Genomic DNA, 26,092 nt, shown 5'->3' with positions numbered 1-26,092 from the left:
CAAACAAAACTAGGACGTCAGAGTATTCTCGGGCAAAGTCGAATATAAACAAAAAAAAAACAAATAAACAACTAATACTGCTTGTTTTTGGCAGACCTTTTTTCCGTGCTTCCGTACAGCCGAATTGTAAAAAAAAAAAAAAAAAGATTCATTAAGGTGGGACATTGGTTAACGAACAAATCGGTTGACAACCAAATATTGCTTGGGTTCATAAACTATGCTTCCTGACCTCCAGGCGGAACGCTCACGTATGCCTAAGTAAACAGAATTCACTCCGCGTGTAATTCACTGCGACTTAACGATTTTTTTTCTTTTCGATACGAGACATCGTTCTGTTGATTTTTTTGCTTTGATTTGCAAGCAAAAATTTGAAATACAAGCGAGCGGCAGTTTGTCAGATAGAAAACAATTCTTCAAAAAAGAGGCTTCAAGCTGTTTATTGCCACTCCCCAGTTGAAGTTCACTGTTAAGCAAAAAATCAAACCAAGAATTACACGTCGTGTATTTAAACAGTAACACACACATAATACAAAACGCCGTAGATGAGCTCATGAAGTGTCAATTTAATCGCAGTGTTATGACGTTTTAAGCAACGGATATTCGAACGCAAACGGTGCATCTCCGCATGTAGACAGATAAAATAACAACACCCACAGTCATATATTCTTTGTCCTCTGCGAAGAATGAGTCGTATTACTGCGACTTACAGAGCAGTAACTTGTGACTGTCTCCATGTGCAGTTTATCCATATGTTTCTATCTTACCACCCCCAGGTGGCCAAGGCATGCACACCTGAGGGAACAGCACAAAGTCCATTGAATTGAGGAGAAAAGAAAAGGCAAAAACTGTTACATTTCTTTACATTCTATGTAATTGTGTCATTATTGTATGTTTGTACTGTATAAAGTAAAATACTAAAACCTAAACAAAGACATTTGGGGGGGGAGCAACAAAATCGTTTAGGTGGTTTAGAAAATGACAAATTGGAAAAACCACATAGAACCAAATCATTTTGGGGGGGCTTAAGAATATTTTAGAGGGGCTTCAGCTTCCCTAAAATAGGCCTAGCAACGCCACAACGCGAGCGATGACTGACAACCACACACCCTGTTTGTTCCAAAAAGGTTCCGGTGTGTGTGTGTGTGTGTCAATAATGGCAGTTGGTGTGCGAGGTGAGGTTCAGCTAATAACGTCCTTCAAATGTCTCCACAACAGTGAAACACCTCCAACATAAAACCAGTCACCGTCGTCGTTCGAGTCGAGTCGAGTCGAGTCGAGTCGCCTCCAGCCGGGTAAAGAGGAGGAGTTGTGGTTGGTGGCGGTTGGGGGAGGGCAGGGGAGGGTTGACTCCACCGCAGGAGGCCGCGCGGAGGCGACGCCAGGCGGCCAAAAGAGCTGCGGCAGTGCGCTCGGAGCAAGCCCGCCGTCCGTGCGTGCGCTCGCAAACCGCTCGCCGACGCATCGCGCCCCTGGGAAAACTGTAAGTACTTTTATCACTTTCCGACTCCTATTTTCAAGTGGATTCTCTTTTTGTGGATTAGGCTGTGAAGAGCATCCAGGACATGTGAGCTGATGTGTCGCCTCACCTGTGATGGCAACACCGCTATATGTTTATATATTTTACAGAGGTGGCAAAAGTACTCACACTTTCTGCTTAAGTAGAGGTGCGGATTCTGTAAATGTAAAGTGAAGGTGCTGATTCAACTCCTGCACTTCAATGTCATATTTGTTGAAACTGTCTGTACAAACCTGACAGTGGCTCATTAGCACGAGGAAAAACAACCAATCGGAGACAGAAGGCGTGACCGACGAGGCGTCGACCGTTTGCCCGCGCACTTGTGGGAACGCCCGGCCGCCTCGCGCAGACTTGTTTCCTTGGGCTTCAGGAGCTTTGCGAAAACTGTTGTGGAATATTCACCTCTAGTTCACAAAAGAAAGTTAGAATTAGCAACATTTCTGCTTGAACTTTGAACCGAGAACATTTCGCGCTACAATCACACACTGTTATGAATGACTCACGCTACCAACGTGGTTAACGTCGTGGTTAACGTCCTGACTGAAGTAAAAGTAAAATTGTACCAACTAAAATGTATTTGTATATGTACAAAATTACAAATACTGTAAATAGAGAGAAATGTTGAGTATAAGTTGTAGACAATACCCATTTTGATAACTTGGCACAATGATTACAAAAAAAAAAAACTCTTCTCACAAAAGTAATTATGCTCTTTTTTTGTTGTTCCCATAGTTAATATGAGCTGACGAACAAAAAAATGCTCCATTAACAACAAAATAAATCCAACAATCCAAATCTTAACCTGATTTACTACTTATTATGTATTTATTTTGATTTTTTTTTTTTTTTACATCTTAGTGGTACAGATATCTGTTTTCATAGTAGAACGTAGAGTAGAAAAGTAGAAATTTGTCTGAAAATAAATAGTACAGTACTCAAAGTATAGGTACCTGAAAAATCTATTGAAGTAGAGAAACCAAATTTGTTTGACTTCATTTCTTCTCACCCTTGTTATTTTGTATTCATTTCTATTTTCAAGGCAACAGGGGGCACGATGGCAGGATCCCATGACCAGCGGGTGCCTCGCAGTCTCTCCAAAGTGAGTCAACAAGCGTGCAAAAAAGTCCCAACACTTCATTTTTGCACCATCGAAATAATTGCTATTACAAATGTTTGCATGTATGAGCAGGAGACAATTTACATTTCAGCTAGTTAAGTGAGTCAGGCTCACTCATTCATTCGCTAACACAATTGATTTGTGTACTTGTGTGTGTGTGTGTGTGTGTGTGTGCAAAAGACAGTAGAAAAGAGGAGAATTTGTGAGAGGTCATCAAACGACAGAAGGAGAAAGTTGATTAAGTCCAACCTGGCTATGGACACTGAAGGTAATTTCACGGCCGCTAAACATTTTAGCCGCAATCCAATTGTTTTTTTTTTTTGTGCATCTCCATTGCAGTGGGCTTTATTATGAGCATACACAAAAAAAAAAGCTTTTGTGGTTTTGATTGACAGTCAAGGTCCAAACTGTTCTGACCGTTATGTGTTGAGGATCGAAATGGATTTATTGACACTAGAGCTTACAAAGAATGTATTAAGCTCGGTCCAAATACAGTATAAACGGGTCTTTTGGAGGAAGAAAAAAAAGGGCATATTTCTCTATGAACTGTGGTCAAATGTGCACATACAAACTTCATTGCAGGATCCAAAGGCCAAGGTGAAAATATTTCAGTGAGTTCCACGAAAAGAAAAGCAATCTTAGGTTTCTAAATTCCTAAACCGAGGTTTTACGAATAATAATGTAGGCTAGGTTCAAACAAGCATGCGTCTTCTCAAAAAAAGCAGATTTCTCTGTAGGTTTTGGTCTTCCGACCAAACTCCATTTAAGGCTCAAAGGGTCTAATTTAGTAACAAACAACCCCACCCCCAAAAATGTCTCCAGACCTTTAGCAAATCATCTTCTCCCACTGGAATGAATGGAAATGCAATTGATCCATTCCAAAACAAAATTTGATCCAAAACAAAATTTGTTTTTTTGTTTTTTTCAAACAAGAAATTGGACTCAACAGCACAGTGCTGTGTAAAAACACAGTAATGACATATGGCCTTCACATAACCTGCAAACACGGAAACTGCGAGCACATAACACAGCTGTACCTAATGTATGGTCCTTACTTCTTCTTCTGTGGGGTCTACTGGTGGTTGGCAAACCAGCTTAATAGTGAATTAGCGCCACCAACTGATATCGTCCCACCACTGCAAGAAAACCAATGTAAGTCGATGGTGACCGGATGTTGTGAAGTTTGCTGCTACCATCTAGTGGTTGGAGTATGAAGCGCACTTGTATCTCAAATTCTTGCTCTTATCTCAAGACAAAAACTCGGACAAGCTGCGGCTCGTTTAGTTGTACTTTCAATTCCCACAAACTTGCTCATTTTGTCTGAATTTGTTTTTTTTTTTGAAAGAATTTTGCTTCCAAATGTTTTAGTGTCAAGCTCACCAGAATCTCCGCTTGACAAGATTAAACATGCAGGGCGGGGGGGGGGGGGGGGGGGGGAGAGAGATTTTCATTGGACAAATGAACACACCGGCTCTGTTTATTGAAATCAATATTCACGAGACTACTTTGGTGAAAAACGTTCAAATTTGCAAGGGTCCCCGATATCTTTTGCCCTTAGAAAAATGATTGCCAAGCATTCCCAATCGACATTGAACAACATTGAACCTGTACAGAGTGGCGCCGGGGGAGGGGGAGGGGTTGCGGTTCCACGCCCGACACGGCGGTCCAATTACGAAGAGGCGCCGGCTTACGTTAGTGGGAGGGGGGGGGTGTCTTCTGGTAGAGCGAGGAGGTTCTAGCTGTGGGAGTGTCATCACAAATTAGCTGCGCGGCGCTCACTGTCAACTGGGTTTTTTGGCGGGAGCAACTGCGCCGCCTCCCTCGCTCGCTCTCTCTCTTTTCTCCCTGCCCCCTCTCTCTCTCTCTCTCTCTCTCTCTCTCTCTCTCTCGCACTTTCTCTCTCTCTTCCTCTTCTCCATCATCTCCAGCTGCACCATCACCTTGTCTGCTTCAATTCCTCAATTCCTCCTCCCGCTCCTCCTCGCCTGCACAAAAAAAGAAGAATGGATCTATCCGTTTTTTCCTGACACGCTAAACAGAAAAAGAGTCTTTTTTTTTTTGTTTTTTTTTTTGTTGTTTTTTTTTGCTTTCGCTTTCTTTTGCGTACTTTTTTTGTGTGTTTGAAATGTTTTTCCTCCCATGGCAAAACTAGCTCACTGCGCTCTAAGTGAGACGGGATGCTTCAGGATTTAAGCGCCAGCGTCCTCTTTCCGCCGTGTCTGCAGCACACAACTTTTGGTTAGTGGAACTCTTGTCAAGATTTGTTTAAAGTTGGCTCTTAATGCTCAATTGAAGCTTTTCACTTGTTTAATCTTGTTGAATTGAAAATTCAAAGTGTGTTTGAATTGCTTGTCATATATTTTAAACTTGATTCTGAAACATTTTGAAGCTTGATTTTTTTGAAGTAAATAAACAGATAATAGATTTTTCAAAAGTTAATGTCAATTTTTGAATGCATGTAAGTCATTTTAAAAGTAAAACGATATAGTTTTTTTGACAAAATGTATTGATTGACACATGAATATGATTTTTTTTTTAAAGTTCCCCATTTATACAGTCGTGCTCAAAAACTCAAGAACTTTAGCCACGACTGTATAAAGAGACACATTCTGCTTTTTTTTTCTTGACTGTCTGACGTGAAATTAGACGAAACGTTCCCTGTTTGAGGTCAATTAGGATTACCCAAATTATTTCTATTAGCCAAATGCCAGAATAGTGACAGGATTTTTTTTAGACAAATATCTATAATAGACAGTAAAGGCTACAGTATATAGAATATCTAGTATAGATACTGCGTATGGAAATATATATATATATATATATATATATATATATAATTGTATGCAGTATACAAACAAATAGATCATACGTGTACATTTTAAAGTACATTGTCGAATACATATAAATCCTTGGGAAAAAAATATTAGACAATATTATGCTATTTTGTCTAACATTTGGTCCCACAAATGACTGCAGTCTTATATGAACATTGAATTGAAAAAAGTCCACATTAATGATATAGTTACTTGCACAATGTAAACACCAATTTTAAGTGATTTGTTTTTTTTTATGCACATGGAAATAATTTCAAAAATATTTTTTGTTGTCTGTTGCCACAAATGGCTACATTGTATGATAAAAATATTGACTAAAGTCCGTGATATAATTGTTTTGAAATTTAAAAATACAGAAGCAGATTTATGAAATATTTTTTTAATACATTTTTGGATGCATGTAAATCACTTCAAAATTTCAAATCTAAGCTATTTTTTGGCGCCCCCCCAAAAGATTCACGCATTATCTTGGAATAGTGATTTCTTTTTTTAAGAAATCCATCTATAGCCATCATGTACAAATGTTTATTTGAAGCAAGCGTAAATTAGCAGATTTCTGGAACCTTAACATCATTTTCTGCTTGAATTTCTAGCATTTGTCACAAAACGGCTGCACCATCACAAATGTATATTAGAAGTCCACATTTCGAGTATGATGATTATAAATAAACCAGAATATTTCTTTTCTAAAACCTTGTTAATAGCTGAGCAGAGGTAGTTTGAAAAAAAAAAAAAAAACCCATCTCCTCTCAGGTGTGTGGAGCCATCACTCTCCTTGTAAAACAACTTTCCAAATAAAAAAAGAGATTTGACAGCCAACCAAATTGTTGAATATTAAATGAATATTTCATCTCGGCTCAGGGTGCCACTTACCACTTACGACGACGGCTCATAACTTCCTGTCCGTTAAAAGCGGAGATTTATTAGTGGAGGTAATTGGAAGGAAGGAGTTGAGGAACAGGAGTGAATATTCCAGTTGAGGGAACTTTGTCAGCTGTCATGCGTATTTGATTCCACCCCCACTATCGCCCATGCTTTTACCCTCAGTGAGTGAAACAATGAATGTCATTTTATGAACGGCCACGGCGTTCCAATTGCTTTTTTTGCCGGTCTCATTGACAGACTAAAGCCGGCGACTCATTTGCGCTGCACTTCCTTCCTTCCTGTGTCCGTTTCTCACCCCTCAAGGTGTGGGCGCTGCGTGGGGAGCGCCCAGACGTTTGCGCAGGTGCTCCGATTTCTCCGAAGTGTCCAATCTTCCAGCAGCCTGTGCTTTCAAATGCTTCAATTGGTTATCGTGCGCTTATGTGTGTCAACGCAGCAAGCTTGGGCTGCCACGAGCGTTCATTTTTTGATCCCCTTTGCTATTACAGAATACCTTTTTTTCTTTAGTTTTGTTGAGTGCACACAGCATTTAAAAAAAAAAGAAAGTGTGTATAGTCATATAAATGCTTTTGACTGACCATTGGGAGCAATGTCTAGATGAAAAGTACTTCAAATAGTGGACAGAATGGTGGCTAACATGAATGTTTAAGAATTTGCAATATGGGCGGTGTGCTTTAAAATGCTCGCAGTCTACGAAAAGCCACAATTTTGTACAAATGCAAAATATGTTTTGACTTTGTTTATAGCACAATAGCATCATTCTTTGAAAACACAAATCATTTTAGTGTGTATAATCTTTTACACATGGTATTGACTGATCCTTTTGAGGCTGTATTAGATCAAAAGTACCTAAAAATGGTTGGCACAATATTGATTGACCAAATGGTAACTATTTATGCTTATATATCAACACAGCAGGAACAAAGAACTAAATGTTCCCCCTTTTTCCAGTCCCTCTGCTCTTTAGAAACATCTTTATTCACCATGTAGGTTAAAAACACAGTAGGAATTTATCATTTGGGGGACAAAAATAATATACACTGAGGATATATACACAAATGTTAAATGTACAAGGAGTACGTGTGAAATAAAAATATCAAATCAATAAAAGAGATGTGCAAATTGTTGGTTATTTATAGTATATGATCCTTTTTAAAACAAAATACAAAATAGATCAGTGATTTGATGTGTGTATATTTTCATAGCAGGCGTTGAGCACACTGGAGACGAGAAAACCTGAACTGGTGAGATGGTTGACAAAAAAAAAAACATTATAAATGAATACTACAAATGAATAAAAGCGACGCAGTACGATTTCTTTCCCCCATTGTATATCTATGTTGTTTATGGTTTTTATTTTGTGCTTTGTATGAAATATTTGTCATTATTATGGTATTTTTGTCATCCTTATAAAAAATGTAAATCCGTTTTTTTAAGGATATACTGTAAATATGATGCGCATCAATGACACAACAATTTCTCCGATTTCTCTTTGGTCTTCTATTGTTATATTCAGGAATTGCTACGATCCGGATGAACACGTGACGAATGGCCGACATGCCGCAGGTTGCCCACTCCTGCTTTGACGAAATAAATAAATGAACAACTAATAGAGAGCTGACACTTAAATTGTGTCACGATCATCTCGTCCAGAGTGAAATAAATGGGGGGAGAATGAAAAGCAGGCAAGTCGAGACGCGTTACTCTAACTGCAGCGAGAGTGTATAAATAGATGTGATAATGGCCGTGTTCAAGCATAATTATTGCAAATTTCAATTTTTGGAAAGGGGAGAGCCAAATGGACAGGTGTACAGGTAGCATTCGGCATAGCGGGGGAAGCTAATTAGAAGATGCTAACAATGGGAGACTGGATGAGGGCATGCCAGGAAGTGGCGGGACCGGCTCAGAGAGGCTCCCACGCAATGAAAAGCATATTCATCATCAACAATGATTTGCCTTTGTGAAAAGGGTGGCCTACTACAAACAAAACGGCCTTTGTGCACAGAATATTGCAAAATAAAAAGGGCATTTACAAGTTGGTTTTTTTCAATAGAGCCTTTTTTTAAGGCAGAATTTTTCAATTGTAAAAATACGTTGAAAAATGTACATCAAAAATTCTAAAAAAATAAACATTTTGAATATATTTCAACTTTTACAACCAAAATTCAAAAGTACACATTATTATTTGTACAGTATATATTATGTATATATTATAATGGTATTTAAAAATAGATATAACCTTATTTTTTAAGAACATTATTTATTATTCTCTTGGTAACCGCTCCGAGCAAACCTTTTTTTCTATATATATTATTATTAATGATGAAAATGTATAAAATGATTAAATAATAAGAATTATTGGTACATTTTTATATATATAATCTTGGCAATTGCTCATAGCCAATTTATGTTACTGTAGATATATTTTATTTATTTTATATTATCATGATAGCTTCATGGATAATGGATGAAAGAAAAAAGGGATATTTTTAAAAATCCCAAACACTAAATATAACCCATATTATAGGGTAACTATTACAAGCAACATATTTATTTTTTTATGGCCCGAGCGCGGCGCTGAAAGGACCCAATTGAATTTGCCTCGTTGCTTCTTTTCTTCCTTTCAATTTATTATTCTGGCATCGAACCAAGTCGCTGTTTTGGTCGTTTTAATGGCCTTTGTCATTATTATTATTATTATTATTATTATTATTATTCAATATGAAGACGGCATTTTCGGCCCACACCAGCTTCCACATTGAAGCGTGTGGAGCCGCTTTGTGGCTTACAAGAAGAAAGACAAAGATGAAGAAGTTCCATCTTGTTGTTCACTCGGGGGTCCTGGGGGGAGTGGGGCGGGGTTGGCCTCTGGATCAACATCACAAACATCTTAAGGTGTCTTGTCTTGTCTTCTTTGTGCTTGCAGCTCAAGTTCCCGACAATGACGAGCAGTTTGTCCCAGACTTCCAGACTGAAAATTGTGAGTGCGACCAACACTCGGTGTGTGTGTGTGTGTGCGCGCGTGTGTGCTTATTTGCATAGGGATGAATATTGTTTCTAGAGGATATTTTTAACATTGGGAGGGCCAGGCTGAGTGTCACCTGATTTTGGGGGGAGGCAGTAAAAGGGAGGAGATGTTTGTTTGTTGTTGTTTTTTTTTCCAGAATAGAAATGTTCTCATCTCACGAGACACCCCTCGACCTTTTTTTTTTTTTTTTTTTTTTTTTTCTTCCTAAAACTGCTTTTTTGGGCACACCTTCCTCTAAATCAGGATTTGTCTTCTTCTTCTTCTTTTTGGTTGGCCCCTCGCCGTTGTCGTTATTTCTTTTTCGCTCGCAACATTGCTAAGAATACGCTGGATGGAAATGGAAGGCGATGGGTTAGTGTCGCCCGGTTGCTTTGCCATACGATTTGGCAACGGAGGCCAGAAAAGGAGCGACGGCGGGGAGCTCAGTGGGGACCACCGGAGTCAGCACATGTCTTTGGGATGGGACGCCTTCGACGGAAATGACAACAAACACGTCTTCCCGATGTCCTTTAACCCGAGAAAGTCGGACATATTTAGTTCATGTGGGTAAAAAAAAAAAGAAGAAGAAGAAGAAGAAGAATTAACCCCCGACGCCAGCTATAAAATCACAAAATTCAATCAACGTGTCTATTAAAACGATCCATGCAAAAGTCTCAAAGACCAAAAAACAAAAAACAGCCATTTTGGCCAAATTGCAGAAGTTCTACTTTGGCGAACTCTTAACGAAAGAATTTGCCTTTGAAATCTGTCTTGCGTGCTGCGTTAGTGTCGGTTCACGATAGACCAGTGCAGATCCAATATCAAAATGGCCGCAAATGTTAGCATGACGGAGATCTGAATGAGAGAAAACATGAATAATCATTGAGTTGTGCACTCTCAAATTAGATCAACGCGTCCTTAAAAAGTGTCCTAAATTGGACTTTAAGCCCCCGTGTTGGCGCATTTAACTCATTTGGAACTTGAAGCAGGTTCCTGTTGGCATTTCACGTCCCAAAAACAATGGGTGGTATTCTTTTTTTCTTTCTTTTTTTGATATCTGGTATTTTTCCCTCCAACTTGAAATGACACGTGAAGAACTTAAAGCTGATTCCACTTTAAAGCTGTTTTGAAACCGCTTTTAGCATTTGTGACCCGCCTCACTCTGATCTTGACTTCCTTATTTCAGTTGGATTGATTGATTGACAGAGAAAGCTTCAATAAAAGTTGATTAAAGCCATCAGATTTCATTGAGCACAGCCTTTCGCCACACAGCTGGAGACCCCTATTACGACTCCAATATATCACTTATTTTGGGAACATTCACATTGACTGTAAACTAAAAATAATCACCGTCATAAAACTCCAAATACCTTAGTTAAGACATACCAAGGGCCAGTACCACAGAAATGTACTCCTCAAACTTAAATGCTTGGCGACATTATTAATGAATCAAAGCCAGAAAAGAAGTGATCGCTTTTAATCATTCATACGTTGAATACAAATTCCAACGAGACAAAGTATTGGTAAAAACAATGTTTGCTTGCTTACTCTCTATTGTTTCTGAATTTGTTCTTATTACCTGAACCATGCCAAACTTATGTCCACTTCATAATGCCACTTAAAGTTGATAACAATTCATTGCGATTTAATGACTCACCCCGATTGGTACCGGCCGTGTATTTCATTTGATTTACTGATAAGGCCACATACCTTTTTTACTATTACCCACAATTGGGTGATGCATACACCTTAATTGATCAGTTTGGGCGAAAGCGGCCCCGTATTTTGTTTGCATCGATATGAAAGTTAGTATTGCCCACAGCGCAGAACCTGCAGCGGTAATGGTTTTGGGATCAGCAGATGTAAGAACAACTTTGCCACCCAATTGTCACTGTTTATCTTTTTGTTTTGTCGTGTGTGTGTCAGTTTTACAGCCAACTTCAACTGGGAGCGACACATCAACAGTGAGAGAATCTTTATTTCCTCAAAGTGATGTCTCCCATTTTTGATGGCGGGAGAGTGACAACAGCCACTAAGAAATACTTGAATACGTTTAAATGTGTGTAGGAGCGGTAAGCCAATATATATTTGAAACGTATGCATCGATATGGGACGTGGATATTTGGATGCAGCTTTCCGCCACTAGTAAGGGCACTTCATGGGAAATACTTGGTAGCTTTGTGTAAATCCCGTCGGAGAGGTCAGGCCGACGGTCCGGTTGTCCTTCACGAGTGCTGCTGACCATCTGAGCGGCAGGGTTGGCACACCGGCAGGCCGCTGACAGATGGCGCCGTGGTTGGGCATCCCGACGCCACCTCTCCCATATGGGTTTCTATACCGCCGCCGCAGAGGGCCGATGAGACAAAGATGATGGATGACACTCGATAGGAAGTCAACGTACACAAAAACACTCCCCAAGAAAAACAAAACAGCGACCAGCTTCTATTATTATAGTCGGGTTCCATTTTTTAGCCACACTGCTACTGTAAATCCTCCCTAAAACCACAGCTTGAAAATAAACAAGTGCACAATGTGTACACTGCAGCTTGAAGACAACCCACATTGAATGACATATTTGTGAAAGGCAGGCTTGTTTGGAGGGTTAGATGGGTCAACCCTCGTTTGTCACGGGTGGTTTTCAGACCCATTTGTAATAGAGGAACTAAGGCAACACACCGTAGGGAAACCAGCATTTTTCGGAATTTCCTTTTACATGCAATCGCCGCTAGATTAATGCTGACATTCATTCATTTCCCTTACCGCTTATCCTCACTAGGGTCGCGTGTAATATTAAATTGCCATCGAGGGACGAGCAGAAATGAGCATGCGCTACCAGTCAAAAGTTTTACAACGCCCCAATTTTTTTTTATACATTTGAAATTGAAACTCATAGGTTACTTAGCTTTCACTCTCCTTTCTAGTGCATTCCAAACCAACTCACTGGGGTTTAAGCCAGGACACTGTGCCTTTTAGCATTATTTTTCAACTTTGGGTAACCTTAGGGGGGGGTTACCTCTGGAAGTTCACCATTTGTACAATAGCAAGTTATTCATTGGACATGAACTTCTTGACTTCCAATTTCCCCCCAAAAAAAAAGCACTGAACAAATTGGGGTGTTCTTAAACTTTTGACCTCTCGTGTCGACATGACGATGATTCTGAACTTTCCAACAACTGCTACTTTAAAACACACGGAGCAGCAACGCATACAAACAGAGCTTCTTTTCCCGTATACTCTATTTTCTCTCTGTGGGAAATATTACCGTAGTTGGGGATGCCTCAGTGCTGCCCGGCATGCGGTGGCACTACATTGAGCAGGTGAAACTCTAAATGCACACTTAGGAGTTTAAAAATGCATTCAAAAAATCAGCATTCCAAAAAAACAAAGGAAACATCAAAACCACCGCTTAAAAATCTGCTTTATAGTGAGGGCATGGACAATGAACCGTAATATGAACCAGGGTCTCACAGTATAATCCATAGAATTAGCATAGCAAATATACCAGTGACTTTTGGATTGTTTTTCCAGTTGTAACATGTCGGACTTCGACTTGGCGGTCGTCTTCAATGTCACGCTGGCGCGGGTTAGGGTTAGCGGCATGGTGGAAGTGTGGAGAAGGAAGAAGATTCTTCTTTGTCTCATCTCCGCAGATGCTTACCATTAGCATAACTTAGCAGGGAACGGCGGAGGTGTCAAATGAGGCCCCACGTTTTGTCTCCGCCGCCTCACTGTCATTTAACAACGAAGGCCAGCACCTACAGTAGGTGAAAATGAAATAGAAGATTTTTTTTCACCCTTGGCCAAAAAAACCTTTTTTTTTTTTTTAAATGAATGAACTGGGAGAGAATCTGCCAAATATGGGCGGCAAAAACACACCATTTGAACCTGAGAATGTCCAACATGTCACAGCCAAGGACTCATTAATTAGCGCGAAATGTTTTTTTTTTGTGTGAATGAAAGTCGGACATTTTGGTTTTGACCATTTTGGCAGCCATTTTAAGGTCATTTTGACCATTTCCAAGGGCCCTTTAAAGACAAACCCATCTGGAGCTGTGTTGGGAATCACTCCCTATGCACCGTAAAGAGAGTTTGTATTTTGTCTTGCTCTTTGACTGTGGAGCTGCGGCCCGCCACATCATTTTTGGGCGGCCACTAAAGCAAATCAAGTGGGTCTACTTCCTTTTTCCACTGAAATGGTTTTTCTCTTTTCATTTTTGCAGAAAATCTGGCCAAAAAAAATGTGCTTATTTTCTTCACTTTTTACAGATACAGTCGTGCATTTTCAAATTTGCCTATTCAGATTTTTTTTTTTTTTTTTTTTTTACTCATCCTTCATTATTCACTGAAAAACTCACCTTTTCCCTGTTTTCGTGCTCAGGTCAATGCAATAATAGTGGTGTCATAGTACTGTAATATTTGGTGTTGAAGTGAGTTTAGGAGCTTCATTTAAAGTAGTGCTTTTCCATCTATAGGCAATTGCAGTAGTCCCTTGAGATACAAGTGCCTTGACACGCAAATTTTGAGAGATACAAGCCACTGCTCAGACGATTTTTCTTGTTGTTGAGGTACGAGCAGAAATTTGCGGTACGAGTGCGTTTCAGATCACCACAGCAAACCATCAATTCACATTGGCTTCCTTGCAGTGGAAGGCCAATATCAGTTGGTGGCTGCGATGCGCCATGAATCTGGTTTGCCAACCGCCAATTAACCCCACAGAAGAAGAACAAGGAAGGACAAAACATTAGGTACAGTCGTGTTTGGTGCTCACGTTTTCCAAGTTTGCAGGTTATGTGGAGAGCAAATGTGATTACTGTGTTTTTATGCACACAACAATTCTTTTTGAAAAAAAACAAACAAAAATGAAGGGACTCAAGAGTGTATCCTCTGTGGCGCACTGTAGATTGTTATTCTTTTTTTTAATTCAGTCCCAGAAGCCAGTTTCACGTAAGGACACAACAAATGTCAATCGTGAGGAGACCCGCAAAAAAAAAAAAATCTCAATAAATCATGCCCAAAAACTCAAAAATCAGCTGTTTTGGTTTGAAGCATCCATTTTAGGGTCTTTTTGGCTGCATCATCGACATTTTGTCCAATTGTTAGCACATTTGAACCACGTATACGAGACAGATGGGTGACGTGAAATAGTGAAAAATGTTAGTTTTCGTCGTCATGTGTGGGCAAGAGCGTGGCAGCAAAGGTTGACGACTCGCCCTGAACCACCCAAAAAAGTTGGCATGGATTCGATCTCCGAACAGCATGGAAAACGTTAGCGTTGCAGCTACAGTCGCTAATTGCCGAAAGTGCTTCTTTTAAAAGGCGCTGGCGTCTTACTTCTTAATCAATGTGCAGATAATGAGAGCAATCACGCCGTGATGGCCGTGACATTCTATGCGAGAAAAGGAAGCAGACGGAGTTGGGGTCTGTATCGATCAGAGTACCTTGGCACCCCGCCGCTAAAAATCCATTGTGACATTTCCAGGTGTGACTCCTGGACGTCGTCGTGACGCTGTCAGTGTTCGATTAAAGATCTTCATCGACGCCACGTAAACATGGGCACACTGAATGAGCCGAGATAAGCCTGCTTTTGCTGAAGTGATCGATGACGCGGAGGTCGTGTGGAAAGTGTGACCGCTTAAGAGAAATAGGCCTCTTCATTAGGTACACAATCTCATGACATCCAGTGAACGCATGGGATACGTTCCAGACCCGCCTGCGATTGGTGGGGGGAAAAAAAACATGATATGGAGAAAACATACCAAAAAAACAGTTTTTATTTCAATAGTAGAACACTTACACTTTTTGAGGTAATCCACAGCATCTGTTTTCACTCTCGCTTGCACACTTCTCCAAATAAGAGGCAACACAGTTTATTTGTCACTCTCATTTGATGTTTACTGTAAAAGTGACACCTAACAAAAGAGACTGAAACATTGTCTATTGAAACACCAAAATGAGCTGACTAAGCAGTTTACTTTTGTGGCTGGCCAGTTCTCTTTGCGCCGGAGCATTACAGCGACCCATTTTTAACAAAACAGGCTTACTCAAATGTACGTAACCGAATTATTTCCACTCATTTTTCTTTCAAAACACATCCGGACTTTCAACCTTTAAGCGACATAATGACATCATGTTTTGCATGACACTACTCAGACAGTTGAGACAGTGGCACGACACGGGAGGCGTGCAATTACCTGTATAACGTAAAAACATGATACATTCAAAAAATTATTGCTTGCTAAGCTGTGATACAGTGGGGGTGCCAACGTTAAACGGTGATGAATGGCAGTTTACTGAATGTTGTTGTGATCATATTGTTATTAAAAATGACTATTGTCGTCCAACAAGGTTTGTTCCATGCGAGCATCTTCAAAGGTCTCCTCATGCGCGCTTTCTTACGCCCCAGCCCCACCCACCCTTAACCTCCCCCCACAACAGCGGTCCGGCTGTGCGTCGCATGACGTGTTGGCAGATCCCCTCGGACTCAGACAGCAGCTGTCAGTCAAGACGTGAGAAAATCCCCCTCCAAAAATCCCCCCCATTTTGTGCTCTTTCAGAACCTTCCGTGCCACCTTGTAGAGTCAATGCAGATCCAGGTTCTGATCTGAGCTCAGCTTTAGCAAAACGGAATTAAAACGCCTCAAAAAGACACAGGAAGTCTTCCGCTTTGGTTCGAAGCAGCCATTTTAGCGCCGTTTCTTGGGGTCCTTTAAAGACACGCTTGGGCTGACTGCTACCGAGTTTGAACTTAATGTACGAGACATATGAATTGAAGAAGAATTTTTTTTGCCAGCAATGTCTTCAAAACTTGAAATGCCAATAATGCAACCACAATATTATTTGTGTTAAATTCAGCTTCTACAGCCAGGTTCTCCTGGCCATATGAATCTTGGTATGCATGTCTATCATAAACTGCGATTGGCTTGTACCCCACCTCTCGCCCAGAGTCAGCTGAGCGAGGCTCGAAGTGTTGTGGCGTGGTGCAGAGGGTAAATGTACGCCCTCAAAGCTGAGGGTCGCCAGTTCGTATCCCTGCGTGAGCCCGTGTTGTCATTGTGTCCCTGGGCAAGACACTTAACCCACGTTGCCTGTGAAGCGTGGTTGGGCGTTTGCTGGTGGTCAGAGGGGCTGTAGGCACAGAATGGCAGCCATACTCCTGTCAGACAGTTGTGGTTACACAAGTAGCTTACCACCACTATGGTATGACTGTAGAGCGAAAGACTAATGTGTGCAATTGTAAAGTGTCTTTGAGTATTTTTGAAAAAACGCTATATAAGTGGCATTATGATTATGAAGTTTGTTTGAAGTTGCCATTTTGGCCATTTGCCAGGAACCTTCCGAGACTAACTTTCGTTTCAATTTATGTCATGTGTAATGTGTCCCAAAATAAAAATCTATAAATATACGTGTCATATTGTGTAGTTTGGTCCTATTGAACCCTAACTGATGTCTTCGGTCGTCCCGGTGTAGTGGTGTTCCACGGACTGCAGCTGAAGATCAAGAGGGAGCTGCACAGTCCATGCTCTGAGCTGAGCTCCACCTGCAGCCTAGAGCGGCCCTTCAAGCTCCAGTATGGAGAGAAGTGCCTGTACAACGTCAGGTCTGTGCCGCTTCGCCCTTCACTCTACATTAACTGCCACGTTGCACAATAGGAATAAGTCCACACAGGCACATGCGCTTCAAGAATATGTACGTGATGTGTGTGCCGCAGTGCCTACGAGCAGAAGCAGCACGCAGGCATGAAGCCCTCCAGCCCAGTGACGCCCCCCTGTAGCACCCCCGTATCCCCACTACACCATGGGGCCCCGACGCCCAAGCCCGAGCGGACCTATGCCCACGCGCCACCCTCGTTGCCCGATGCCGCCTACGCCATCGACCACAGGTCCATTTTTAACATTCACGCTAAGGAAGTTAGCATGTGAACTCCCAATGCGTTAGCCCTTTGTGGCTAATAGTAAGCGCAACGGCTAGCCTTTCGTGGCTAATCGGAATAAACTCAACGCACCAGCCCTTTGTTGTTGTTGTTTTTGTTGTTAGCAAACATATTAGCACTAATGGCTAACCCGCAGTAAACAAGCCAATTTCTTTCCTTCAGATTTCGCCGTCAGCTTTCCGAGCCGTGCCACTCGTTCCCGTCCCCGCCGACCATGTCCCGCGACGCTCGGCCCCTCTACCAGCGACAGATGTCTGAGCCCAGCATACCCTTCCCTCCTCAAGGCTTCAAGCAGGAGTACGCCGACCCGCTGTTCGAACCCCACCCCGCCATGATGGGCGCTCCGCTAGCCCACATGTACCCCGCCGCCATGATGATCAAGCAGGAGCCCCGGGACTTCAATTACGACTCCGGTGAGGAATGGCAGCCAGCACAGGTGGCAAAAGTACTCACACTTTGGTCCGAGTACATATATTTGAGTGAATAAAAGAATGGTAAAAGTAGACGGTTCAACTCCTGCACTGAAGTACAGACTCTGAAATACCTATTTTGACAAAATAAGGAGTACATCTATATCTCTTTTAAGGTGCAGGGAATAAAAATACAAAGTCGTCAGAAAGCTCACTAAAGAACAGTAAGTGTAAAATCTACTTAAGTACAGAAACAAAGTATTTACACTTCATTACTTTCCACCACGGGTAGCCTGGATATTGGAGGGAGGGAAGCGGAGGGGAGTTGATTGAGTTTGCCCATTATTAGGCAAAGGGGTTCTGGCGGTGGTAGGGGTCTGCGGTCAGAGCCATTTCCTGTGGCGTGCTAATAAGGGAGTTGGCGGAGGTTACGCCCGGTCAACGTTCTCAATGTGTCCTCCTACACTCATATTCGGGAGATCTTCAAGTGATGTTAGATGACTTTTCTTTTGATGCTGAAATGGATAGCGTGAGGTTAGCTAGCAGGCTAGCCGGCCATTATATTTTGATCATTTACTCAAAGACAACTCAACCAAACATTTTACACATACCAAGTGACAAAATGCCGCTGGACGTTTGGTTCCCAGTCTGTGTCTCTGTCGTCCCACCTCACACTGAGCGATGCAGCCAAAAGTGACCTAAATTGACAGCTGCAAAACAAATTGAAGTCTCCTGTAACAGGAAAACTGCGAACCTGTGTCGGAACCTGTGAGGCTCCACATACCATATACTGTACAACGGGGGTGCTCAATGCGTCGATCGCGGTCGACTGGTATTGGTTGATCGCATGACATCGCGTGACGTTAAGAAAAAAAAGGACGTCAGCCTATCATCCATCCCGTCGGTTGATACATATACATATACATATATAATCGATGACATCGGAATTTTTCTGACACTGAGATCGCGCACATGCGCAAACGACGGCGCTAAAGGCCAACTGCAGTTGTGCAAACAATATTGTACAGTGTACAATATTGTTTTTTCAATCAAACCACAAACACAAGCACAAGAAACGATTTCCAAGGAAGAAGCAAATTACCAAAAAAAGAAGGAAAACGGGCAACAATAAAGGAGAAAGTCGTGTCTCAAACCTTTTTTTTCATTTGACTGATGAGTCAACTGTATCGTCCGCTATCTAAAAATCCCCGCATTGTGACGAGGGAGTATGGAATGAGTAAATGATTCTGATGGTGAATTGAACAGCGGTGGTCAAGTTGACAGAACAACAGGATGGTAGGGAGGGGTGCAGCTAACAGCTAATGTCATTAGCGACAATTTCCGCCGCGCGCCCATTAGGCTGATGAAGTTGGATGAAGATTGAACATTCAATTTGTCTTGCACTGTCATGCTATCACACTCCGAAGCTATTAGCTCGTCATACCCTAGAATGCTAACGCGTTATTGCTACAAAAAAAATCATATAGTTTTTTATCATACTGCCATATTATCACAATATCACACTAATAGCCAAATGCCACATGCTAATGGTAAGATGTTGCAGTATATCATTGTTAGGCTATAAGGCTATCACATTATTATGCCCTTATGCTAATATGCTAACATGCTAGCAAATGATCGTATAACACTGTTTTTTTTTTAGCTGAGTAAGGACAATTTTGATGTGCTGAATCCAAATATCACAATGGTTATGCTCAATCAAGTCAACCTTTTGAACTATGGCTACATATTTATTGTATTTTTGCTTTAGAGTTTCAAATAAATGGAGGTTCATGCCGAGAATTTTGAACAATGATGACGTATCATTAAATTCACAGGTACTTCCTTTTATCAACGTCTCCTATTCAGTGTACAGTAAGCAAAGTTTGTAACATTTGATTAAAAGACTAAACAACTTTCAGATTGAAAACCTCAGACAATTTACAAAACTGCATACAAACATTTATTGTAGCCCAGTGTAATCATTTTTGCACTGTGTCACAAACTATGATGCTGTCAGGCCATTATAGTATAATGCTATCACATTATGATACTAATATGCTATCGTATTATTGCTCCCTGATGCTAATATGTTACCACTCAAATACAAATTATAATGATCTCAAGGATGACTGTTACTATCTTGTCATCATCATGTCATAAGATCAAGCTGTGTTATCACGCGGTCACATTATAAATCTAACGTGGTAGCCTGTTTAGCATGCCCTACTGTCATGCTAACATGCTAAATTAGCACAATATTCAGTGGACGCACTCGGATGGTTTTTGTTGCCTCTCGCAGCCTTTGTCAGCTTGTTTTATCGTCTTCTACAAGCCGCAAGCGTGTATTTGCGGTGTGATATTACCAGCTAGCCTGAGGACACAATGTTATTGTCTTGTTTTTATAACACCGTTTTTTTTTTTCACACCCTGGCTTTCAGCGGAGGTGCCCAGTTGCCATTCGGTCTACCTACGCCAAGACGGCTACCTGGCCCACGCCAATCGGACTGAAGGTACCAACAATGACGTTTGGAGTCTTCACAACGACAACAACAACAACATTCCCAACACTCCTTCTCGTTGTCCAGGTTGCATGTTTGACAAAGTGGCCAGGCATTTTTACGATGACACCTGCGTGGTGCCCGAGAAAGTGGAGGGTAGGTACTATAAGCCAAGACCATGTGAAGACCGAAGACCATGTGTGATGTGGTACTTAACTCCTGAGCGTGTTTCCTGCTTTCAGGGGACATCAAGCAGGAAGCGGGCCTGTACCGCGAGGGTCCGTCCTACCAGCGGCGAGGGTCTCTTCAACTGTGGCAGTTCCTGGTGGCGCTGCTGGACGACCCAGCCAACTCGCACTTCATCGCCTGGACGGGCCGCGGCATGGAGTTCAAGCTCATCGAACCTGAGGAGGTGAGAAGAACCGCCGGGAATCATTGGAAACTAATAGTGTTATTACGTCATTATTACACTCTTATTACATTTAAAGGGTTGAAAACCGAAGGAATTGTAGGAAATTCTATGTTTGTGTTCACTTTCTGCAAGAATATCAACATAGAAGATTTCCCATTGTAATGGAACTTCATCAGAACAAGGTGCTAGATGTGAACTGACGTCTGGTGAACCAGCATGTGGCTATTAATTATTAACAATTGTATGTTCGTGATCACATTAAAAAAGAATTCCGTTTCCGCTCTATGCAATTGGTCCTCTTCCTTGCCAGGAATGAGGTAGAAAGACAACTTGTGTGTTTCCCCATGTTTACTTATGACAGTAATATCGAAAATATGGCCCCAAAATAGCTGTGTGTTAGGGAGGGTGGGTGATTGGCGGGCGGGCAGGTGGGCGCGATGCCAGACAGGTGCCGCAACATCTGCTTCCTCCTCAGAGCACAGTAATGAACGCCAACCATGCCAGTCACTGCGCTACAGTATGCCTTAATCAGCGTCATTAGCTCCACGTGGACTCTTTGCTTTTTCACAGCTGTTGAGTGTCAGCCATTGTTGTTACTACGAATACGCGTGTGTTTGTGTTTGCGTGCGTGTGTCACAGGTGGCACGCCGATGGGGCATCCAGAAGAACCGACCGGCCATGAACTACGACAAGCTGAGCCGATCGCTGCGTTACTACTACGAAAAAGGAATCATGCAAAAGGTCAGTCAAATACTTTTTAAAACGGAAACGGAGCGTTCAATGTGTTTAACATTTATCATGATGTTAGTAATTTATTATTCTGTTTTGATTGAATAATAGGTGTATAAAATTCCAATCAAAACAAAAGTCACGTTACATTTTTTAGACGGTAATTGTTACCATCTAATTTATCGCTAATAATTTGTATTTTTCAAATGATGGTTTTTTTTGTCCTAATATTTTTAATAGTTTTCTATTTTTCATCTCAATCTAGTAGATTTTTATTTTTTCCCAAAAGCTTTATATTTTTGATCTCATATTTGTGTATTTGTTCTTAACATTTTTTTTATTGCTAATATTTTTATATCTACCCGCAAAACATTTTTGTAGTCTAATATTTGTACATTTCCTCCAGTATTTGTGTATTTTTGGGTCTGACTGTGTATTTTTTCCTAATAGTTTTTGTATTTTTATGTATGTATTTTTATATTCTATTTGTTGCTATTTTGTATTCTAGTATTTGTGGATTTTTCATCAATTTGTTTTTAAAATCTCTCGTCTAATTTATGTGCATTTTTTCCTAACATCTTCGAATTCTTCCTCCATATTGCGTTTATTCTCCCGGTTTTGTCTTTTGTCTAATAGATGTGTATTTGTTCCCTATATTTTATTGATTTATTACCTATTATTAGTATTATTATTAATTTGCGTTTAATATTATGTTTCCAAATAGTTTGTGTATTTCCACACGCATTTTATTTTTATTTTTTTGCATTTAACATTTTTTTGTTTTTTTTTTTGCATTTTGTCCGATTTTTGTCAATTTTGTATCTAAGATGTTTAATTTTCCCAATATTGGTGTATTTTTTGTCTGTTTGTTTACTTCTCCCCAAAATATTTCCTCATCTAATATTTGTGCAATATTTCATCTCATATTCGTCCTTTTTTTCCTAACGGCCATGCGTTTTCTGCCTGATATGTGTCAAATATTTGCTGCCTTATGTACGCTAATAGGCTAATAGTAATAGCAACCGCTTCTAGTCACAACAACCATTTGAAATGTATGTTTCGTTGAGCTTTGGCAGACAATGGATGATGTATGTTGGAAAACAAAACTGAACAGTAACAGAGTCCCACCAATTTTACTGCACGACTTTATTATTAAGAGTTGAGCAACACAAGGACAAAATGCTTCAAATGGAGCTAAAGTGTGTTCTTAACCTCACCCGCTCATCACCTCCACCGTGCATGCATCCATCCATCCCAACCTTCCTCCTCCCCATCCATCCATCCATCCATCCATCCATCCACGGCAGGTGGCGGGCGAGAGATACGTGTACAAGTTTGTGTGCGACCCGGAGGCCTTGTTCTCCATGGCGTTCCCCGACAACCAGCGTCCGGTCCTTAAGAGCGACGTGGAGCGTCACGTCAACGAGGAGGACACCGTGCCCCTATCGCACTTTGACGAGAGCGCCCCCTACGCCCAGGAGGCGCCGTATTGCCAGCCACATCCATACAGCGAGGCCTACGTCTACTAGAGGATGCGGACAAAGACTCAACTCAAAGGATAACACAATCCTCCCTTATTATTATTATTATTATTATTATTACTATTATTAATTGACGCAGGCATTTTAGGCTCATGTTGGCTATTTCCAGGGGTCCTCCTTCAAAGACGAACTCTTGTCCTTCACATTTTGTCACATTTCAACTCAATTTGTCAACTAGACAGATGGATGATGCGAAATTGCAAAACATGTGTTCCCTCGCATCTTTTGTTTGAAAATTCCACCTCCAAAGCCAATTTCATTTGGCAACATGAAATTTGTTAGATTGAGTCGAGCCCAAAAGTCTCAAGAGGCTATGCCTGAAAGGATGCAGGAATTCTGACATTTTTCATTTTCGGATCATTTTGGCCATTACCAGGCCTATTCGTCCTGGAGAAATTTCATGTTTGGGACTGTTTCAAAAAAGGTGCCCCCCGAAGCCAGTTTCGCTGAGGAAGGGGACATTCGGTGGTCGTGTCTGTCATGAGTAACCTCATAAAAAAAATCTAAGAAGCCATGCCTGAAAACACATGGGGAGTCTGCCATTTTGGTTTGAAGTGGCCATTTAACACTCGTATTGGCTATTTCCAGGGATCCTTCGATGACAAATTTTTATTTGAGATTATTTCCAAATCCGAACCAAGTATACCAAACAGCTTTGATGATGTTATAGCAGGAAATGAATTGAGTTTGAAAATTCGCCCCGCGCTCCGGTTTCACCGATTGACACAAAATTGGGTGGCCATGTCCATTATATAAGGACACGTGGAAAATTCCATTTCAAAAGTTGCAAAAAAATCTGCCCCCCAGCACCGGTTTCCCCAACTCCAACTGAATTGGATGATCGTTTATCAAAAAAAGTTACAAGGGCCCGTAGCCGAAACTGAACAGCAAATTAGCCATTTTGCTTCGAAGCTGTCATTTTCTTGCTGATTTCCATCAAAAAGAGAACTTGAATGTTAGAACAAACAGGTTTTCCTGATTGACCCAAAATTGGGTGGACATCCTCATCTTCCAGAGTCAAATCGTGAAATCGTCATGACAAAACACAAGTCTTGAGGACCCATGTCCCAAATCAAAGAGCAAGTCAGCTATTTTGGTTTCAAGCAGCCAAAATCCAGGGCTTGCACTTGTATTAACGTCCATTAGGGAATTTGCCCAAATCGGCTCCGATTGGAAGCAGGCATCCTCGACAGATGGGTGATGTTGAATTGTGAATGCCATGTAATGTGAGCGAAGCATGACTTTGAGCATTCACCATGAAAAATAGGGAGCAAGCACCCATTTATTATTATTAGCATCGTTATCATCGTCAACTCTATTTTGTTGGCGTGCACTTTATGGAACCTGACGACTCTGCCGTTGTTTATGTTTGTACATTAAGTGTTTTGTTTTTCCCCCAAAAATATTAAGATGAAGACTTAATATTTGAGACCGGATTCGTCACAGCCAGGAGAAACTTTGATTCTGAATTTTGGGGTCTTTTACCCAGACGACTTCCTGCTTGTGCGCTCATTTGAAGAGAACATGAGCGCTAACGTGACTTTATTGATCATCACAGTGGAGACAGTGCAAGGATCCAAACACGCTTGGGACATAAAACACACTCGGAAGTGGACTGATGAACATGTGAACGTCAACAAATTGACCCGGACACCTCAATAGGAACTCCCCTTTTTACCTTCCAGAACATGCCTCCTACTGTTTCTAATGTTTTGACCCTCTCATGTCGCTGATTATAAATATCTGTCAACCACAATAATAAACATAATGTTCAATGAAGACCTCTCTGAGTAGTACTATCTTTTGAGACTATTGGATATCGTTAGGTGGTACGGCCGTGTGTACCTAATGAAGTGGGTGGCTAGTGTGTTCCACCTGGAATTTCGATTTAGACAAATAGACGTAAAAGAAACGATGCTTCCATAACGCGGTCAAAATCTAAAGTACGGAAGCCTCGGGCGATCAATCACATATTTAATTGACTTTTTTTTACCCCCGAGTGGGACTTACCGAGTGACATAGTGTTTTAGAAATTGAGTCCCCGAAGCCAGTTTCACTGAGGAAATTGAAATTTGGTAGGTAAGTCTGTCATGAGTAGACTCACACAAAAAAAAGTCGTGAGAAGCCATGCCTGAAAAGACACAGGACGTCCGCTATTTTGATTTGAAGCAATTCATTTGGGGCATTTCTTTGGGTTCTCGAAATTGTTGGAAAATTCAGGCCCGTAAGTCAGTTTGACTTTGCAAGATCAAATTTGGTAGACATCATTATCATGAGTAGACCCACCCAAAAAAAAATCTCAAGAAGCCATCCTTGAAAAAAAACACAGGACGTCTGCCATTTTTGCTTTGAAGCAACATTTTGTGGGGTTATTTTGGCCATTTCCAGGGGTCTTCCGTCGGATTTAGCAAGATGAAATTTGGTAGGCATGGTCATCATAAGTAAACCCACAAAAATGTCCCAAGAAGCCATGCATAAAATGACACAGGAAGTGTACCGTTTTTGGTTCAAGTTTATTTAGTTACAGTATATTGACAAATTCCAGGAGTCTTTCAGAAGCAGCATTTTCCACAAAATCTTGTCTTATTCCTATAAAATCTCAACCACGTATACTAGACAGATTATGATTTGAATGGAAATGAGGAGAAATTGGACTTTTGATCTTTGGCGCATGGCGGCGAAGTTTGATGAGTCGCCATAAACAGCAACAACAACAACAACAACAACGACAACATGAAATTGTGATCCATAATTGAGCCCCAAAAGCTATTTTCAACTAGCAACATGAAATGTGGTCAGCATGTGTATCACGAGTAGACCCAAGAAGTCACGCCTGAAAAAACACAGCAAGTCAGACATTTGAGTTTGAAGCGGCCATTTCCATGGTCCTTCAAAAGCACAATTTCCCTACACATTTTGTCTGATTCTTACTAAATTTCAAGCATGTCTACTAGATGGACAACACTTAAATATTCGAAATTTGAGTGTTGGTCATTGTGTGTAGGCGGAACATGGCAGCGAAATTTGATGAGCCGCCATATAACACGAAATGACAATTTTAACCTTTTTGTTTTTCTTTTTTTCCCCATTTAAAGTGATCCCGATTTGCATCCTGATGCATAACACTTTTGAGTGTGCGTGCATGTGTGTGTGTGTGTGTGTGTGTGTGTGAGTTTGCGGACAATAGATTCTAGTCTCTTGTCAATTTCC

General features: G+C 41.0%; 1 protein-coding gene across 3 annotated transcripts; it reads left to right on the top strand.

Moving 5' to 3' along the window:
- The first annotated feature begins 1,347 nt into the window (after positions 1-1,347).
- Positions 1,348-24,661, top strand: etv1 (ETS variant transcription factor 1). 3 transcript variants are annotated; one of them, XM_061777622.1, is made up of 12 exons: positions 1,348-1,480; positions 2,556-2,615; positions 2,814-2,901; positions 9,279-9,332; positions 16,827-16,956; positions 17,068-17,238; positions 17,452-17,702; positions 20,141-20,212; positions 20,288-20,356; positions 20,443-20,612; positions 21,252-21,353; positions 22,649-24,661. In XM_061777622.1, the coding sequence occupies exons 2-12, from the start codon at positions 2,571-2,573 to the stop codon at positions 22,868-22,870; spliced, it is 1,374 nt and encodes a 457-aa protein (XP_061633606.1). In that variant the 5' UTR covers positions 1,348-1,480; positions 2,556-2,570; the 3' UTR covers positions 22,871-24,661. The 3 variants fall into 3 exon arrangements, with proteins under 3 accessions (XP_061633606.1, XP_061633607.1, XP_061633609.1); XM_061777623.1 differs by lacking the exons at positions 1,348-1,480; positions 2,556-2,615; positions 2,814-2,901 and adding an exon at positions 4,301-4,871; XM_061777625.1 differs by lacking the exons at positions 1,348-1,480; positions 2,556-2,615; positions 2,814-2,901 and adding an exon at positions 11,286-11,323 and having other exon boundaries at positions 9,316-9,332.
- Positions 24,662-26,092: the final 1,431 nt, after the last annotated feature.

This window comes from Phyllopteryx taeniolatus, chromosome 6 (genome assembly GCF_024500385.1).
Source record: "Phyllopteryx taeniolatus isolate TA_2022b chromosome 6, UOR_Ptae_1.2, whole genome shotgun sequence".
Classification (NCBI taxonomy): domain Eukaryota; kingdom Metazoa; phylum Chordata; class Actinopteri; order Syngnathiformes; family Syngnathidae; genus Phyllopteryx; species Phyllopteryx taeniolatus.
This window is presented reverse-complemented; position numbering and strand designations above follow the sequence as displayed.

What these genes read in the sequence shown, in the direction of transcription:
- etv1 (XM_061777622.1), top strand. Translation starts at nt 2,571, where the DNA reads ATGGCAGGATCCCATGACCAGCGGGTGCCTCGCAGTCTCTCCAAA. An exon ending in AAGTGCCTGTACAACGTCAG is followed by an intron (nt 16,957 to 17,067) that starts GTCTGTGCCGCT and finishes TGTGTGCCGCAG; the next exon opens with TGCCTACGAGCAGAAGCAGC. An exon ending in AGCTCATCGAACCTGAGGAG is followed by an intron (nt 20,613 to 21,251) that starts GTGAGAAGAACC and finishes CGTGTGTCACAG; the next exon opens with GTGGCACGCCGATGGGGCAT.